Source organism: Asterias amurensis, chromosome 1 (genome assembly GCF_032118995.1).
Source record: "Asterias amurensis chromosome 1, ASM3211899v1".
NCBI classification, from domain to species: Eukaryota; Metazoa; Echinodermata; class Asteroidea; order Forcipulatida; family Asteriidae; genus Asterias; species Asterias amurensis.
Window position 1 is genome coordinate 29,013,150 of NC_092648.1, and position 19,277 is coordinate 29,032,426.

At 38.2% G+C, this 19,277-nt stretch overlaps 2 protein-coding genes across 5 annotated transcripts in view; both read left to right on the forward strand.

Annotated features, from left to right (window-relative positions):
• LOC139935915 (uncharacterized) overlaps window positions 1-6,425 on the forward strand; it is a 54,100-nt gene extending 47,675 nt beyond the window's left edge. For all 4 annotated transcript variants that reach the window (XM_071930563.1, XM_071930544.1, XM_071930571.1 and 1 more), the window contains exons 14-15: window positions 188-316; window positions 921-6,425. In XM_071930563.1, the coding sequence (XP_071786664.1) occupies window positions 188-316; window positions 921-1,864 (1,073 nt within the window). In that variant the 3' untranslated portion in view covers window positions 1,865-6,425. The remainder of the gene's footprint in view (window positions 1-187; window positions 317-920) is intronic.
• Window positions 6,426-7,098: 673 nt separating this feature from the next.
• On the forward strand, window positions 7,099-19,242 carry LOC139935943 (prolyl endopeptidase-like). Its single transcript, XM_071930593.1, is given in 17 exon segments — window positions 7,099-7,147; window positions 8,869-9,261; window positions 9,964-9,995; window positions 10,402-10,504; window positions 11,426-11,504; window positions 11,636-11,860; window positions 12,370-12,383; window positions 12,385-12,497; window positions 12,959-13,178; window positions 13,904-14,110; window positions 14,583-14,819; window positions 15,514-15,689; window positions 16,199-16,268; window positions 17,062-17,208; window positions 17,888-18,037; window positions 18,756-18,947; window positions 19,107-19,242. Coding segments are annotated over 16 exon segments (2,310 nt in total). The 5' UTR covers window positions 7,099-7,147; window positions 8,869-8,994; the 3' UTR covers window positions 19,185-19,242.
• Window positions 19,243-19,277: the final 35 nt, after the last annotated feature.

A 19,277-nucleotide genomic window follows, 5' to 3' on the forward strand; every position in this document is an offset into this window, starting at 1 on the left:
AGCAGGGACCCCCAATCTTCTTATATAGCGCATGTCACAATAACCTTCTCAATGCGCTTTGCATTTTAGTGCCCTGGTCATTGGGCCAATAACATTCCCTTAGTCTTACTTAGCTCTCTGGGCGTATACAACCTTACGTATACGAATTGTTTACACTCTAACAAAGCTCTTACTTGTTTTGTTTCAGTTGAAGATGAGTACCTGTTCGGTACAGGGCACAACTGTATTCCCCAGCATCCTTATGGATTATACGAGTCACACCATTCCAGTATGTCATCAGGGTTGGGAGAAAAAGCCCAGGCTATTAAATTACAAGGTACGTGGCGTGTTTGATTGTTCTTATGAACTCATCTTAGGATTTGTCATTCAGTATTTCCATTCCAGTATGTCATCAGGGTTGGGAGAGAAACCCAGGCTATTAAATTACAAGGCACTTGGCGATTGGCATGGTTCTTACGGATTCGTCTTATGACTTGTCAATCAAAATTTACTGAACGTAGCTGAATTCATGCACAATAATTGCAAAAGTTGGATTCAGATGTCTGGAAGTCTGCTCTCAATCTGAGCCCACTTTCATAAAGCTTCTTAAGTAGCAAATACTGCTTCTTCTTTTTTTGGCTCAGCAGAAATGAGCAGGATACCAGTCACAAATGATGCATGTCTTCATGAGACATAATATTTCGGCCGTTAATTTTATTCTGGTAAGCATAATTATGTTGTGCTTAGCTACTTTTTGTGCCTAAGCAGCTCTATGAAATTGGAACCTACATGTGGTCTTTTTTTCAGAGGTGTCTTTTAAGAGTTTTTCATAATTGTGTGAGGAAATGGAGACACTCTTTGGTAGGGTTAATTTTTTGTAGCATTTTTAATTCATGCTCTTTAAGTAGTTTCCTTCTTTGCAAACCTTTATTTACATGTAGGTGGTCAGTCTAGCAACCGAGGTTCAGCTGCTGAGTCTAGTAACCGAGTTTCAGCCGCTGTATCAGAAACAGCGAGCCATCGCAGTCTTCCAGAAACAAATCCAGTTTTCAACAGCGACTTACAAACAATGGAAATGCATGTCACCTCCTCCTCGACAGGTCATTCTAATAGGCAGAGCAGAAACAGTGAACTTGGTTGGCTATCGGATGATGAAGCGAGACGGGATCCCAGGATGTCGGGCAGCACGTCTTCAGGTTCCAGACCCACCTCGAGACATCTGACTCTGATTGACACTCAGTTGATCCAAGCGGAGATTGCGAATAAGGATTTACACACTCCCCTGCTGAGTGCTCTTTGTAATGATCGCTCATTGCTGTTGATGCAGCAACAACAGATAATGCACGGGGATGATGAGGATGATGAGGAGGAGGAGGATGAGGATGATGATGAAACCACAACTCAGGATCACAGTCATTACACCGATCCAGAGTCATGCCAGACACCAAGCAGCCAGAGCTCCATGCATGAAGTCCGGGCTAGCCAAGATCTCAACATCTCCCTGACAACTCTGGTGAGTCATAGCTCCATCGAGTCCGACATGCACGGCTCCATGACGGAACGTCTTCATGCGACCTCCTCCAGCCTTATCATCTCCCCAGTCACAGAGGACTACCCAACACGCCAGCTCACTAAGCACCAAACTCTCAACACACTTAACAACCTGTCTGACGCGCGTCGATACGAGTCCAGGTTACCGTTTGGTGAGGGCGGAAGCGATGGACGTATTAAATGTCAAACATTACCCAGTAAAATAAACGCTAGTGAACAGCTTCTAACGATGGGTAGAGCACCGGTGGCGATTAAGGAAGAGGCTGTGTCGTTATCGGCACCAAATTTATCACCAGGACCAGTGCAGAACGAAGTGCCAATACTTCTGTCTTGACATCTTGTGAAATAATTTCATCCACAAGAACAATGTGTAACCCTTTCTAATCATATAGTTTTATTTGTACTAATTTGTGTTATTTGTGGTATCAGAGGTCATCAAAAGGTCAGATGTCATCATTCGTCATCTGTTGAGCGAAAACAAAAATCATTAAATTTTTCAGGTCAAATAAACCCTTTCTTATTGAATTATGTGCGGAAAAGGTTTTCAGCGAGTCCTTAATAACAAAGTGGGTTTGTTTCCTTGGTGATAGAGAAATTACCTAAACAAGCTTGAACAATTTTACGATAAAACAACTCTTTGTTTTTGAATATAGTTTTCGCTGCTACAGTATTTTTTATCAAAGGATATTTATTTTTGTTTTTTTTAATGTTTATATTTTGTTTTATTTGGAACCATCTACAAAACCAATTTAACAAAGAAATGAAACCCATCTCAATGACTAATTTGAGACCACAAAGAATGTATTTAAAATTATTTACCAAGTATCGGGTAATCGTGGAGAAACCCTACAAAGCGGAAGGAACCAGTATGACCAAACTCTCATTTACCTCTTAATTGTCGTCGAAATTATCAATTTAAAGATCAACTTGACTGAAATCAAACTAATTTGACTATTCTTGATGAAGGTTGTTTGTCTTTATTGCTTGGATCGAGTCTGTTGTGTGATGTAACAGTGCTGTTTTGATTCCTAGGCGCTTAGGGCTTTTTGTGAAACTCAGCATTTTTGCCTTGCGTGATACTGATCGCCATGTGAATTATTTGTTTACACTATGAAGCCATTTTTATTGAGTTCTCATCAATTATAAGCAATCATTACACACTCGTTACCTTTCTATGACCAAAGAACAATATTCAATTCGTTCAAGTTGATCTTTAACATACTTCCCGTTCGGGAAACAATATTTTGTAGTTATTACTTGTTATAGAAAAATTTACACATTCAGTGAAGAACTGATATTGAATTAATGAAGTTTACAATACATACATTCCGTCCCATTGATGTAGTTTTGTTGAAGTATTCATGGTGGTATTTTGTTGTTGTTGCTGGTTTGTTGTGGGTTGAGACTATATTAGACTTAACAGTATTCATGTAAAGGTAAAAACTCAATGTTAAACTTGTTCCTGTATTTCTAAACATTACTGAATGCTCCCAAGCATTGTTTCTAGTTAGTTTTGTTGTAACACCTTGCACATAAATCTCTCTTGTGAGTTGTGATGGTTCTTAAAAGAATCGATGGTGAAACAACTCATTGTTTTAAACAGTATGCTCTTAATCGCTAGGCCACGATACGATGAACATGGTGTTACCGCAAGACTTACTAGATTTTTTTTCCACCATGCAAATTTTGTAATATTGCAAACCAATATTGTATGGAATTGAAACGGAGGAACCTACATAAAGTGCCTTGCATTGTAACCTGGGGGCGATTTCAAAAAGATTTGGGTACTAATCCTAAATTAGGACTAGTCCTAGCAGATATAAAAAACTTAAGGCTAGTCCTAAGTTAGGACGATTAACTCGTCCGAACTCGAGATATAGTCTTAACTCTTTGTGAAATTCCCCCCTTAAAGGCAGTGGACACTATTGGTAATTACTCAAAATAATTATTATCATAAAACCTTACTTGGAAACGGCTCCCTCTGAAGTAATGTAGTTTTCGTGAAAGAAGTAATTTTCCACGAATTTGATTTCGAGACCTCAAGTTTACAATTTGAGGTCTTGAAATCAAGCATCTGAAAGCACAAAACTTCGTGTGACAAGGGTGTTTTTTCTTTCATTATTATCTCGCAACTCCGACGACCAATCGAGCTCAAATTTTCACAGGTTTGTTATTTTATGCATATGTTGAGATACACCAAGTGAGAGGACTGGTCTTTGACAATTACCAATAGTGTCCAGGGTCTTTAAACCCAAAGATAACTGAACTTAGAGCATGGTTTTAAATCCAGAATGCCACAAGTTTTGAATCACATCCAAGTAGCCCAGGGGTCGAAATTAAGTGTATTTCCATGGTAGTCAGCAGGGCTAGTGACCAATAATTTTTAGTAGCCCTGATTAGATTTTGGTAGCCCGAAAGACACATTATGTCTCGCGTCACGGCTCAAACTTTACAATACACCAATAACATAGTTCTTTATTGTTTGTGATGATGATTTTTGCATTATTTTTCCACTAGCCCGTCGGGCTATCAAACTGGAAAAATGAGTAGCCCGGCTGTAAATCTGGTAGTCCCGGGCTAGCGGGCTAGTGGCAATTTCGACCCCTGTAGCCAATGGAGTGTACTTTGTGACCAATATGCCTAAAGATACATGGGCTCAATTTCAAAGAGCTGCCAAAGCAGAAAGTATTGCTTTAAAATCTTTTTAAAATGCTTAGCAAAAGTAAGGTACATACCAGTCAAAGATTGTACATAGGACATTCTATTTTGACTGCATGGTAGCCTCATTCTGCTTAGCAAAGTTTTGCTTAGTTACTTTTTTATGCTTAAGCAGCTCTATGACATTGGGCTTTTAGGGCTACCGGGTAATTTCACAAAGCACTAACATGCATCTTAACATAAGTTGTCAGTGGTTTGTATTGTGACATCACACTTTTCTAAGCAACTAAGATTGATTCGAAAATTATCTTAGATATTTGTGATATCGGCCCCTGAACTTACACTGTGTTCTTGACTGCAGAATGTCCTTTTTTAATGCTATCTGATTACGCCTATGGAGTTTGTTTTTGTAAAAGTTTAACTTTTCTAACCTCTTCTTCGGGACTTGCAGGCCCCAAAGTGGTTATTTGTCCCAACAGAGGCAGAAGTTGGGTTAATCCATGGCTTACGGCTTAGGCTCCGGCTATGGCTCTGTCAGCAATTTTGAAAGTGTACACTTTCGGTTCAGAAATTCAAATAGTGCCCAAGCGGGAGCCAAAGCCATGGCTTCAAAAAAACTGTCTATTGTCTGCCATTTTGGGAGTCAAAATTTACAGAAAGGGATGGTAGACACATGCTGTGCGGAGGTGTGTTCTGCGTTGTGCATATTATTTATTATGATCATCAAACAGTTGGACATAACATATAAACAACCAATAATTCAGCCGTTGATATAATCAGGTAATTTGATTGTTCCAAGTTTTATTTGAATGCCAATATTACAGTATCCAGTAGACCTTTAGCTGTGGACCTATAACAGAGGCTGACAGGGGTAGCAGGCTACCCTTATTTTGTGTAATATATTCTCAGGCAACATTACAAGGATCATTACAAAGGATGATTGAAATAACAGAGCTCTTTGCTGTCCATTTATCTTCACCGTTTTAAAGTTCTGTAAACTGCTATGGCTTTGACATATATATTACAATTTATAAACATGCACATAACTGATATTGCATGCACAGGCATTAACAGGGTGAATTTTTTAAATGGTCATTTTAAAGTAAATGTTTTTTTTAATGCATAATTAATACTTTCGGTCGTTTTAAAGGGAAGGTACATTATCTTTTACATTAATTGGCCACCGCTTTTTCTTCACCAAATGCTTGTCAGTTGTATTATGTGAGAATGAAATGTGACCTATTCCCAAGAAATGGAAGATGTGATACTTCTGACTTCAGTGGGCCAAAAGTATTTCATTGCGACATCCAACAGCGGGAAATAATGCAAAGTAACCACTAAATTCAGATGCAGCTTGACAAAGTCACGCATTCTAATAAACTGAACATATTGAAACGTGGTCCTTGTAAAGGTCGTGTTTGAAACATTGTGGACTATTGACCAAGTGACCAATGCATCACATGTTTACAAAAGAGCCACATAGCCTTGATGTTGGCATGATTTTTAGCACACACGATGGAAGAACACTTAGAATCTTACAGTTAATTGAGATTGTGCTGTCTGATTGGTATCAACTTTTGATATGATGAAAGGGGCACATCTCAATACTTGTTCAGCTGTTGTTTTATAAATCTTGAATTTAAGTGGAAATTATGACACAAAGTGTAACATTTCCCACATGATTAGTGTAGTATCTTGCCTGCCAGATAGGCCATGGAATGTACAAGGTCACGTTTTTCTTTTTTTTATATAAACATAATGATTTCAATGTCTATGCATCTCATGATGTCGGAGCAGAACACAAATAATTCCAGCTCTTCATTTCATCTTCTGATTTCTTTGTTTACTGATTGCAATATTGTTAGCTGTAAGCAAAAAAAACATCATGCATGTTGCATCAGTATTACTTTTTGAACAGAATTTCATATGCGCTTCCAAATATTAATATTGTACTTTTTCTGATAAATTCTTGGTTGTCTAAGTGACATTATTGTATTAGTTTAATCCTGCAATATATGCCTATATATTTTTCAACCTCCTACAGATTGTTTTGTAGAGTTGAAGTATTGCAGAGTCTCTTCTTATCACTGTTTGTAATCAGTGATAAATGTAACAGTTTGTCTTTAATATTGATTGGCTGGTGACTGTATTATTATTTTGTTGTGCAGCAGATGTATTTTATATTATCATTAACACAAATTATAATAAACAAGAAACGACAGAGAGTTGTAAATGTATTTGGATTGTATCTTTCTTTTTGTCCGAGTGTAACATACATTCCTATTAGTTAGTGATGGTCTACATGAAGGTCTCTTTTATTTTTTTCCTTTGTTTTAACAAAAACTTAAATAAATGAACATCAAAAATAAACCCGCTTCTTTTCAAAGTCAGCTTTGGTAACGTGGATGTGGTTGCCCCAGGAGACACTCTTTGTGACCGCCCCCAATGCCACTCACCCCAATTAAAATATCTGGTGCACATTCCAAAATATTTGTGCTTAGATCAAGTGCTTGACCCTAGCCTATAGACATGAGTAAAGGTGTACTAGCGCATTCCAACTGCATTGAGGAAGGAATGTAAGAGTGTGGCCGCACATTACAGAAAAGGTGTCGGTCACAACCGGCCACAGACATAAAGGTTACAGACATAAAGAACCTTTATGTCTGTAGTCTTTTATGTCTGCGGTCACAACCAGCAACCACTAGGCCTACACGGGCGCAATTTTATTGCTGGCTCTCATGACTCAATGGACCAATAAGGACCATCGGAACAGTGGTACCGATCAAATTTAAGACAAAGGGAAAGTTTATTGGTCAGTAAAAACTTTGAATCTCAACCACGTGTTTTTTTTTCTAGTTTTTACAAAGTTATAAAGCCCGCCCTCTTGTGGTGGTCTGTTGAACAACTAACGAAGTGAAAACAAGTTGGATGTAAACAGAGTGCTGAAGACGTGAGGCGGGTAATTTATCTTCTTTTAAAAACTTTATTAAAGTATTTTTTATTTGTTTGAACTAGCATGATTGCTGTGGCGTCAGTGTTGAACAAAATGTCTGTTACTTATACGGTGTAAGTTTTTGTTGAGGAAATTCTGAGTTAATTTAGAAGCCAAAAGCTGTAACTTGGTATTTCATATTTTGTGCACTGCTCCTTGCAGACGTGTAGGTAGTGCAGTGGCGAGTCGGGTGTTTGTGTGGCATGACCGTGGCATGTGATGGTTGTTGCATGTTGCAAGTTGATCACTGCTGATTGTAAAACAGAAGAGGGTATGGCTCTTCAACTGGGGCTTAGTGTAGACCCATTAACTGCAGCGCTGTACTCCTAACCATATACCATTTGTCGTTATCGGTCAGCTAGTTTTAACTTCTTCTTCCATGCTGATGCTCATACAAAGTCACTGGGGTGCTGTAGGGCTTTTTAGGCTACTCCTTTTTTGGAAATTTGTCATAAATTTCGTAAGAAAAGGAGTAAGCGCTTCAGTTTACTGGGTCTAGGCTAACAATTCTGACGAAGATGCAAATGTTAATATAGTGTCAACATTTTTAAAAATTACTAACAGTACAGAGCCCCAGTTTCTGAGTCTAGATCTTCATCATGATCATAGTCAGGAAAAGTTTCCGTATGGCGCCACCATTTTTTCATTCGAAATAAAATACTATAGTATCTAATTTACCTGATTGATATATCCCTTTTTGTAAAAATGAGTGAAAAAGTGGTGGCGCCATACGGAAAGTTATCCCATAGTCATAATAGTAGAGTCCGCTATGCAAAACCACCTGTGACAAAAGTTAATATCTTGTAATAATTTATAAAAATAGTGGAAGTCCTTAGTTTAGATAGACCGAGGGACTTTAGGTAGGGTAAAAGATTTTAATTTTTTCAACAAATTGCTGATTTGAGTTCTAATTACTTCTATAAACTACTTTAAGCCTAAGGCCAGGGGAGCCTTTATTTTTTTATATAGGCGTTCGATTAGCTTCCCTGTGTCGACCCCGCGATGCTCATTCGGGTGAGCCCCTGACAAGAGCTAAATCTAATGATCACCCGCCCTCTCATGGTAACGTCATGCACCTCGGGCCAGCCCAAAGTGACCCGTTCCACAAGCAGGGCACTTGGGGCTGACCCGGGTGAGCCCCTGGAATGATGTCAAAGCTATTCAAACGTACCGGGGGCAGATGGGGGTCGACCCAGAAAGCTAATCAAATGCAGCAATCGTTTCTAGAAGTAAGTACTAAACAGACATGAACTCTCACCCAGTTACTGCACATGAGCACGATGATAATAATTAGCCCTGGGCCCAATTTCATAGAGGTGCTTTAAAAGCAAAAAATTCTGCTTTTAAAAGCAAAAAATTCCTTGCTTAGTAAAATCAGATTACTGGCCAAGACTCCACTCAATTGTTATGCTAAGTAAACAACAGCCAAATACCAGTCGCAAGCAATGTATATGGCATGAAATTTTGGCCAGTAACGTGTGTAAAATAAGTGAGCTATTTTCGTGCTTAAGCAAATTTTTTGCTTAAGCAGCTCTATGAAATTGGCCCCAGGTTGGCACTGACGTCCTACCAGGGCTAGATAATAATGAGTCAACCCTTTCAAGATTTTATGTGTGACGCTGACTATGACGAGAGTACGATCATGATGATACAACTCCTTTAACTATTTGCCTGTTATTCCATTTCAGAATGCACATGATGACTTCCCCGATGAGTGCAGCCTTTGAGGAATCTAGGCTGTAGATCATGCAACAGAAATATATGATGTACTCAATAAATACAAGGGAAACCCACAGAATTTTTAAAGCATTGCAATGAAGGCAATAAAACTGTGCTACCAGTTGCATAGACACCATCTTCAGAGTATCAGTGAAGGATGTGGGTCCATTCACAGCATTCTGAGATCACACTTACTGATGAACCAAAACTATGAACAACAGAGATGCTTTTGTAATGAGAGCCGCGTTGGATCCCAAAATGTTAGCTGGCCAACAGCAAGGAGGCAGGCGGCAGAGGCAGTTTATCATGGACATAGACAAGTGGATCACTACTCCTGGATGAAGGGAGTGGCCATCAAAAAGGTAAGCATCACTGGGCAACATTACACTCGACCCACGGCATGGCCTCTGTTTCCCTGGGTCTTGGCCCTGGTACCCACTCAAAAGTTCCCCATAGAAAATGGCCTTGCCCTCTCAGAGATGGAGATGTAGGCCTGATGTCACACGTTTTAACGTGTAGAATTCAGAATTTCTTTTGAAAAATGGTGAAAGTTCAGGGCTGGAATGGGAAATTTTGAGTCGCTAGGTGGCAGCAGACATACCAGGTAAATTTCCGAGCCTGCGCACATTACCGAGAACAATGGATTTTACCTGGTAAGTCTGCTGCCACAAAGCGTCGTGAAAGTCCCCTGTTAAACAGATGCCACAGCTGCAATATCCTCTGTTGTCTTGGTCTTACCCTTTGTGCCCCTACAAAAGTTTCCCAAAGGCATGATGGCTTTACAAATTTTGCAATGGAAACATGCCCTATGAAAATAAAAATGATTTGTCTTTTCAAAGATGAAAATCTGGGCCTGTAAGTTTAGTGGACATTTCTAATTTAGAATATGAAGGTAGATTTGAATCCCATTTAAGAATCCCTTTGTTTTTCTCTTGTCAGAAAAGCACTGACAGTTTAGCTACAGAGCAGCAATTTAGCGCACATTGGACTGAGGAAATTGAAGTGAAATCAAATGTACAGTTCATAAAATTTTAAAGTTTCTGTGTTTCATATTTTATTTGAAGGACCTGAGGAAATACATTCAACAAGAAAAAAAGTGAGTTTTACATTACATTGTTTTTATTATGAGTTGTTCTTTTGTATGACTGATGATTCACTGGTGTTAATGAAACATGGAAAAAACTTTAATTTTTCTTTTTTATTGTGTAGTTAACAAAGAAAAGTTGATTAGAAGCCATTCATCCTGTAACTACTGTATGGCGAGGTCTGGCCCCCTTGAGCAAAGATATTGACAAAAAATAGGGAGACTGCCAACATAGGTAGCTCTCAGCTCTCAGTTATTAGAGCTACAATACATTAATCAGGAGGGTCAAGGTTCAAGTCCTGCTCTAAAAAATGTTCTTTGTTAAATCCAAAATGTATCATAGATTTTTCCTGTCAACTTCCCTTATGTTTTAGGTAATTTCTTGTGTAGTTTTCTTTACAGTTGTGTCTTTTTTCAGGCAAATGGAAAATATGCTTAAAGAAACCCAGCCCATTCAGGAGCGAGTTATGAGATGGCTAGAAAAGATGGATCTGGAAAATACAAGAACAGAGATGCCAACTGTAAGTGACTTTTATTTTGTCAACTTTGACTGGGAGGAGAGGTCACACTGTTTGGTTTCACTGTTAAAAAGGCAGCTGTAATGGGCCATATCACCGTGTGAGGGCGCTCTCAATCACTTCCGGGGGTATTATACTTCCATTCATACCCAGAACATTTATTAAAGACTGGAACACACTACAACCACAAACATCTCATTCAAAGTAACTTAAAACTACAGTGCAACAAAAGTTTCAGAATGCCTATTAAAACTGTGCAGGACAATTCGTGTATACCCTCGAAACTGATAAAAATACTATTGAGAGCGCCCTCACGCTGTCAAAAATACGGCACTTTAAAATGGATTATCAGATTTGTTTATGGGTCGGTTGATACTCGTTTTACTCTGCTGCGGCCACTTCATCAGTATGGTTCAATAATGCAGTTTATTCCAGTGTACTATGTATCATATAACTCCTTTAAGTTTCACACTCGATACAATACATATCCTAGGAAATCCTTGGGCAGTCCTTGTTATTATAAACAAGTGCTCTAACATTTCTGTGCTGCCACAGCATCTTGTAAACCATCAGATGGTGTAGCATAGAGGGCGCTATGCTACACATGGTGCTTTGTAAAAGGAGTAGCTCTCATAATTCAAACGTTGTCTCACTCTTACCTTGCAGGAAAATACTGTATGTTAAAGCACCTTCAGCGTCACTGAGTGACAGATATGCCCACCATATAAGAAGCCACTATTATAACTAACATGTAGAATGCTCCTGATTGACCTTCAAGTTCACACCTTTAAATTCAAGAATGACCACAATTGTTTCCACTTGGGAAGAACCCTGCAGGCATATACTGGTTTCTTTCAGTCGTAGAGCAAGGAGGGGTGCTCCAGTTTACCTTGATGCAAGAGATATTTTTTGTTTTGTATGTAGGTGGTGGATGGGAGTATTTACTTCAAGGAATCACTTGGTGAATCTTGGGGTTATTATAGAAACAGTCAACAAGATGAGGGTGAGTATTTGTCCTGCTTTTCACCTAAGTGGACCCTGGCTCAGCTAAGAAATTCGCTAAGCGGTATTATATATGCTATATGAACCTTTACAAAACTAATTCTCAAAACTTTGTTGACCAACTTCTTGCAGGAAAAACAGACAAAACCTCTGCAGAACTTTTACTGAACACAGCGATGTTCACAGAGTTATACGGTCACCCAGTGGTCATTACGTCAGTAAAGATTTCCCCTAATCAGCAGCATATGGCATTCATTGTAGAAACGTCATCCATGGATACGTATGATGCTCATATCCTTCAGATTGGTCATGGTGCTTCAAAGTATGTTGAGAGGATCGCGGACGTCTTTAGTATCGGTGAGAATCTAACAGATGTTTGAGATTAATAATTTTGTAAAATATGGCAGTAGTAATCATCCTACCAATAGTGGACAGAGCTAAAAAGGTAGCTTGAATTGAAGCTCGTCGCAGGTTTTTTGTGATTCATCTTTTGAGCAAATATATTTTTATTATTTGAAAGGTTTTTGAAGAGTCGATGGCAAGGAACAGGAATAGAGTTCAAGATTTGTGATGACAAGGTTTATCAGCTGTTGTGTTGTTAGGAAACCACCGTGGGCACTGTGGATTGAGTTTTCAGTCCCTTCCTGACTGCATGGGTCTTTCTGGAACAATTCACTGTGGTTTTCCTCCCGGATCTAAGACTGAAACTTCCTTAAATGTGTCTTCTCTCCATTGGGTTCTTGGCTAGTACATTGATTAAGTTCACTTTTCTGAGAGTCCTTGGCATCACAACCAGAATTAATTAATAAATGAATAAAAAGTAAAGCAAAAAGAAATTAACCATGAACTTGCCATATTTAAAACAGAGTTTGCGCATGACGGGGGTTCTTTACTACACTAAGATGAAATCTTTGAGAGCGGCTAGTGTATGGCGTCATCTCATCGGTCAAGACGTCTCCGATGATCAGATTATTCTTGAAGAGTCTGATGACAAGTAAGCCGCCCTCACTCAGGTATCCTCAATACTAAATTCAACATCCAGAGTTTGTACAGCAGACTTTATCATGCTTCAATGTTGCAAAAACAAATGTGGCCATACATAACTGATGGGACACAGAAAGTACATCATTGTTTTTCACTGGTGGCACTGTGAGAAGTGGGGGTTGGGCCTCCTTTTTTATTGAAACTGAATATTGGATAGATTGAGTTTTTGGTTCTTTGCCATCATTTTGGCCATCAATATTTTTACTATCTTCTTTTGTTTTATAGCTAAATTCCCTTGACAAACATTCGGCACATTGCCATTGTTGTTTGTTTTACTTGAAGACTGAAAAGATTTGAAAAGGGCACCAAGTCCAAGACTATGGCAACAGGTACTCTGGTTTCTGTGTAATTCAAAACCTGTCTGAAGTGAACATATTTTTTAAAGAATCACGGTTTACTCTTATCTTTCAGGTTCTTCATAGACTTATCACACACCAAAGACAGATGTTACATTACCATCAACGTCAACTCATCTACCACATCTGAAGTATATTTAATTGACAGTCAAAACCAAGATGGTGCTTCCCTTATGCCAGTACGCCCGAGGCAGAGTGGGGTGCAGTATTTTGTGGAACATAGTCGTGGTACATTGTATATTTTGACTAATGCATATGAAGATAAGGAGTACAGAGTAAGTCAGCCTTGCTTTTTCTCTGTTTTAAGTCCCTTTTTGAAATCATGGCTACTTATTCGGCTTAGGCTTTGCCAGATATTTTGAAAATGTCGGATACAAAAGTCGGATACAATTTTGTTTAAAGGTCCTTTTTTTAGAGAGTTAACATCAATCCTCTGGCCAACATTTTCATCTCTTCTTCAAAAGTAGGATTTGAAACTTTGCATGGTGGAGATAAGATATAGAAGAGTTTGCGGTAACACCATGTAATAACAATCTCTAAATGAGTTGGGGTGGTTCTGAAAAGAACTGTTGGTTCTCCAGAAAAGACGATCAGAGCATACTGATCAAAACGTCGAGTTAAACCAACGGTTCTTTTCAGAACCACCCCAACTCATTTAGAGATTATTACATGGTGTTACCGCAAACTCTTCTATATCTTCTTCAAAAGCTTATGTTGAGAATACGTTCAAGGAATTGTCATTGTTATAATAATATTTAAATCCTTAAACTAGAGCCTATTAAAATAATTATTATTAGTTTCTGCTAATGAAACATGAACAAAACTTTTTTTCTTGGTTTTCTCAACAAGTAGACACTGTCTTCTTTTGAAAATTTCACATAGAATTTTACCATACTTTTCTTAATTGTTTCTATAAATCAGCATTACATTGACAAAACCAATCTGTGACCCTACTTTTAAATATTTGCCTGATTTGTTGTCTGCTTTCATTCTGCCTCAGCTGATCACCTGTAAAATGCCAGACGGAGGTACAATCCGAAATGCCCTATGGTCTGAATGTCGCACTCTCTTCACACCAGAAGCAGCTTGGCGCATACTTGACATGGATGTATTCTCCAGTCACTGTGTGCTCTGCATCATGGACGGCATCAGACCAAAAATTAATGTGATACATCTGGACTCTCAACAACTGAGAAATTTTGTTGAGGTATGTAGTGATAATTTCTAAAATGTCATTTAGATAGTTAAAAATTACCTTGTGTGGAAAATATTGAATTTGGCATATATCCAGTAATTGGTTTTTCAAAGGAGAACTATTTCTCTTGAATACTAATTTATCAGGTAATCATAAACCAGGAAGGAAACTGACTGGGTACATACACATGAATTTTGGGTCATAATGGATGGTTCACTTGGTAGAGTTTGTCAATCTGGAGGTTGCAAGTTCAAATTCAGCTCTAGTCAACTTTCTTTGTTCACCCAAAATGTAATAACACTTATAATACTAACTGAACAAAAAGAACAGTTGTTGAATACCGACTTGACATTTTTTAACTTGGGCTGTTACCAACACTAATGGCAAGTAGCCAGGTGTAAAATATCAAAGTTAAGCAACAATCTTTTAAAAAAACTTGTTTTTCATACCTTTTAAATTGACTTTTCTCATGTTAAACCCATAGGTCAATGAGAAGTTCTGTAAGATCATCCCAGGACCAAATGCAACATGCAGTTCAAGTGCCTTCCAGTTTTCCCTCGCTTCCCCTGTGATTCCATCCAGAGACTTTCTTCTAGATGTTCAGGATGGAAGCATCGAGGAGAGAACAGATGCAAGGAGTCTTGAGAAGACAGAACACTTAGTTAAGAAGTCTGCAATCAGCAAGGAATGCTTATGTACGAGGCAAGAGGCAAGGAGCAAGGTGAGTTTGGAGGGAATTTTGTTAACATAAATTTTTAATTGATTGCATAAGTTTTTTTCTGGAAGATTTCATGAAGAGACAAATAAAATTTGACTTTGCTTTCAAAGAGTTATTTATTAAGGCAATTACCCCTGGGGTGCCTTTTAGCTACTGCTCATGGTCATTCATATTTCCCTCCACTGGAGGGCCACTTACCAGGTGGACAGTAGGACACTTATTGTGCTGTAGTTACAATTTTCAGAACATTGCTTTGCAAGTTTTTGGGTGCAAGGAGCTCATAATAACCATTCCAATCTTGGCAGCACTTGACAATATGTTATATTCTTTCATAAGTTGGTGTTTCTTTAGAAAGCACAATCAAATCGATTGTCAGATTTGTTAAAGATGCAGGGCCTCAATGGTTTTGTTCAGTACATTCACCATGTTTGTTTTATATTGAAAACCTCTCTATAAGTAAGGGGTTTATCTGAATAATAATCAATGAAGAATGATACATGTAACTCTTGTCAGTCTGTAACTTTTTAATTTGTTGAGAAATTGTTTGATTACTGTTGCTAAATATTCGGAATGTTTTCACTGGCAAAATTTGTGCGTTCGCAATTTTGTAAAGCGCCTTGAGCATCTTTAAGGGAAATTTTGGTGCAATAGATTTAAGTGACATCTAAAATCATATGTGATGTGATTGACTCTACAGGATGGGACCTTAGTGCCAATCACTGTACTCCACAGGGCGGATGTATCTCTACATGGTTGCAACCCAATGTTGATACACGGTTATGGTGCTTATGGTGAAGCGCTAGACATGAGTTATAGTTCTCATACAGCATTACTCATTGAGCTTGGCTGGGTAGTAGCTTACTGCCATGTGAGGTAAGATCAGTTATAAAGACTGCTATCCAGACATTGCCAATTTGGAACAGCTTACCAAGGTTAAGAAATATGTTTTAAAAGCCATTCACTTCCTGCCAAAACTCAAACCTGACTTCTTGGCTTATCAAATAGATGAGAAGAAGCTTAGCCTATAAATAACACATAGTTTAGGCATATTTAAGACATCTTATCATGTTGATGTCACACCTTATGTTAAGTTGTTTTCACTATTTCTTATGTGATTTTGATATTTAATGTTTACAAGTATGTAAGAACATATTTTGATGTAATTTGACTCATAGTCAGAAAAATTAACAGTTAAAATGTATTTTCCCTGTAAATTAATCAGGCCAACTTGAACCCATTTTGAATTTTGTTTAAATTGTAATTGTAACACTCAAACCAGTATTGAAGGTCAAAAGTAGTTTATTTTTTATTTTTAAAGAATTTGGTTTTAGCCATTCTTCTATAGAGATATGTTTATTAATTTCTTTCTGTTCGTCCCCAAGGGGTGGCTCAGACCTGGGATTACATTGGCACCACATGGGAAGAGCACTTCATAAAGTCAACAGCTTGGAGGTAAAGATAAGGCTGCAATCTCCATACAACATTCGATTTATTTTCTTTTTTTGTGTCAAAATTGTACCAAAAGCTTGCTGTTACTTTTGTAAATTTGTGATGTTGTGACAAACAATGTCTATTGATATGATGTCTTCATTCATCAACCCATACTTTCACTTTTAGGGGCAAATAAAAAAGGTATAAATTCCAATGCGACTTATTTAGTGATTCTGAACCTCATTTCTTTGCTTGAAATGCTCGTTGGCATCGACACTACAATTTAGCTAATCCCTCCCCCCCCCCCAAACAAAAATAACAAATTAAAAATGACGAAATGGTATTAAAGCCATTTGACACTTTCGGTAAACAGTATTGTCCAAGGCCGTGTATCACAACTTATATATAAAATAACAAACCTGTGAAAATTTAGGCTCAATTGGTCATCGGAGTCGTGAGAAAATAACGGGAAAACCCACCCTTGTTTCCTCACGTTTCGCCGGGTCATGACATGTGTTTAAAATAAATCCGTAATTCTCGATATTGAGAATTGATACTGTTTTAATGTTTTCTCAAAAAGTAAAGCATTTCATGGAATAAAATTTCAAGAGAAGTCTTTCACCATTACCTTCTGTAAACCCTGTAAGTTATTTGTAAATCTGTGAACTTTTTTTTTTTTTTTCTGTTCCGAAAGTGTCCAATGGCTTTAAGTTTCCATATACAGTCTTTTTCTAAGCAGATGTTCATACTTGTTGCTGCAAGCCCGCCCACTAAGAAACCCCAAGTCTTACTTACCTTTCTTTATTTCTGGTAGGACATAGAGGCCTGTGTTTCCCGCCTTCATGAGTTAAGTTATTCACAGCCCAGAATGACAGCAATTCATGGAACGAGTGCTGGTGGTCTGCTAGCAGCAGCGGTCTGCAACCGATCCCCGAATCTCTTCCAGGCAGCAATATTAGAGGTGGGTCAATTGAGTTTGAAACTTGGAACAGGACGAACTTCATGCAATTACATCAGTAACTCAGCAACCAAAACAAAAGTTTATCAACACTGCTTGACAATACAATTTATTCTCTTATGTGTTTCTTTTTAAATTATAAAAAACAGGTAAACTTTCAGCGTATTATGAGTTTTTAAGGAGAGCAAATAAAAACATCAAGTATTTACCCTCTATGCAAAACTTGTGTATTTCTCTGCACCAGGTTAAGGTCAGGGCTAGGGGAAAAGCAAAAGAAAGTGATTTACCATCAGAGCAGGGCCCAATTTCATACAGCTGCTTAGCATAAAAATTTGCTTAGCATGAAATTTCTTCCTTGATAAAAACAGGATTACCAACGGAATTTCCAATTGTTGCATATTGCTTGTTACAGGTATTCAGCTGTTGTTTGCTTATCCTGAAAATCTTGGTAATCCTGTTTTTATCGAAGCAAAAATTTCATGCTAAGCAAATTGTTGTGCTTAGCAGCTCTATGAAATTGGGCCCAGATGTGTGGCCCGGCCACACCCCTTCCCCTCACTTGTGAGTGGTTACACCTAGTGTGTGGTTACACCACTGTGGTGTACCATAGTCTTGAAGACTTTTATTCAAGGTAATTGAAACATTGTTTTCAAGCCCCTATTGCTGGTATTTCTGTTTCTAGGTTCCCTATGTTGACGTTCTGTCCACCATGTTGGATCCCGATCTCCCTCTAACTCTACAAGAGACAGAGGAATGGGGTAGCCCTCTCCATGATCCTAAAGCATTTAACTACATCAGGTCTTACTGTCCTTACCACAATATCACCCAACAGGTAGTAATTTGTGCTTTCCTTTTACTCAGGGTTCGTTTAACATTCGCTTAAAGTCATTACCCAAATACAAATGCGAGACTTGCCCGAAATTTTCATTTTTTTTTTAAACTCCGCTGGTTTCTTTGAGATTTTCACTTTTTAGCACCGAATAGTTGAAGGAAAATTCTTGGTGTGATTTACATGTACATTAATAATGGTATTGAATGCACTCGAGTGGCTAAAATTTGTGATGCGCACTTGTCTTCCAGTTGATTGAGTCCTTATTGAAGTGGGGGAAAAAGTTACAAGTCTCTAACTTAAAATTGTGTAAAATGCCATTTTATTTGATACCCTTCAAGTGTGAATGTTGTCAAAACAATTATCCAATGACGCTCAGTTCTAATAGATGGGGGCTGTACATTTCTTGTACATGTTAGTTTAGCTGAATCCAGAATTGATATTCAATCAAAAAGGTATTGGATTTGACCTTTGGACTGATGCACACCTCTTCCTCTCTGTAATGCACAGACTCAAATAGTTGTTGATATCATATGACATTAGTAGAAAATGAAATATTTAACACCATTTCAACGCGAGGTTAGAAAATTGTAAAAAAAAAAAAATCATTTTCATTAGGCCTCTGTATCTACAATATGTATTGAAAAATGAGTGCATCACAAACCGACTTTGACCTTGGCGCCCCTCTTAAAGTTTGATCATACAATGTTTTTACTTTCAGGAGTATCCGTCTATGCTGATCATTGCATCCCTTGCCGACAGTAGGGTACCCTTCTGGGTGCCATTGAAGTACACAGCCAAGCTGCGTCACATGATGAAGTCATCCAAACATTCCAGTAATGCATTGTGTTTATGGGTACAGGAAGAGGGCGGCCATTTTGGGCAAGGAGGCGAGACCAGTCTACATGAGCAAGTAAGTTACATGCTAGTCTAGCTTCTTCTTTAAAGCCATTGGACACTTTCGGAACAGAACAAAAATTAAAAGTTCACAGATTTACAAATAACTTACAGGGACGGGCACAACATCCATTTCAAATGCATTAATCAAAACATTTGGTCATTCTTCTTCCAGATGGCAGTGCAGACAGCATTTTTATACAAAGTGTTGGGCCTCAGTATGGACTCGCACCACCACGTCCAGTCAGAATGACATCTGAAGTGTCTCTTATCTAGTCTTTACATCAACACTATAAAGCATGAGGTTGGACACAAAAATTAATGAAAAAAGGTTTCAAACGTATTT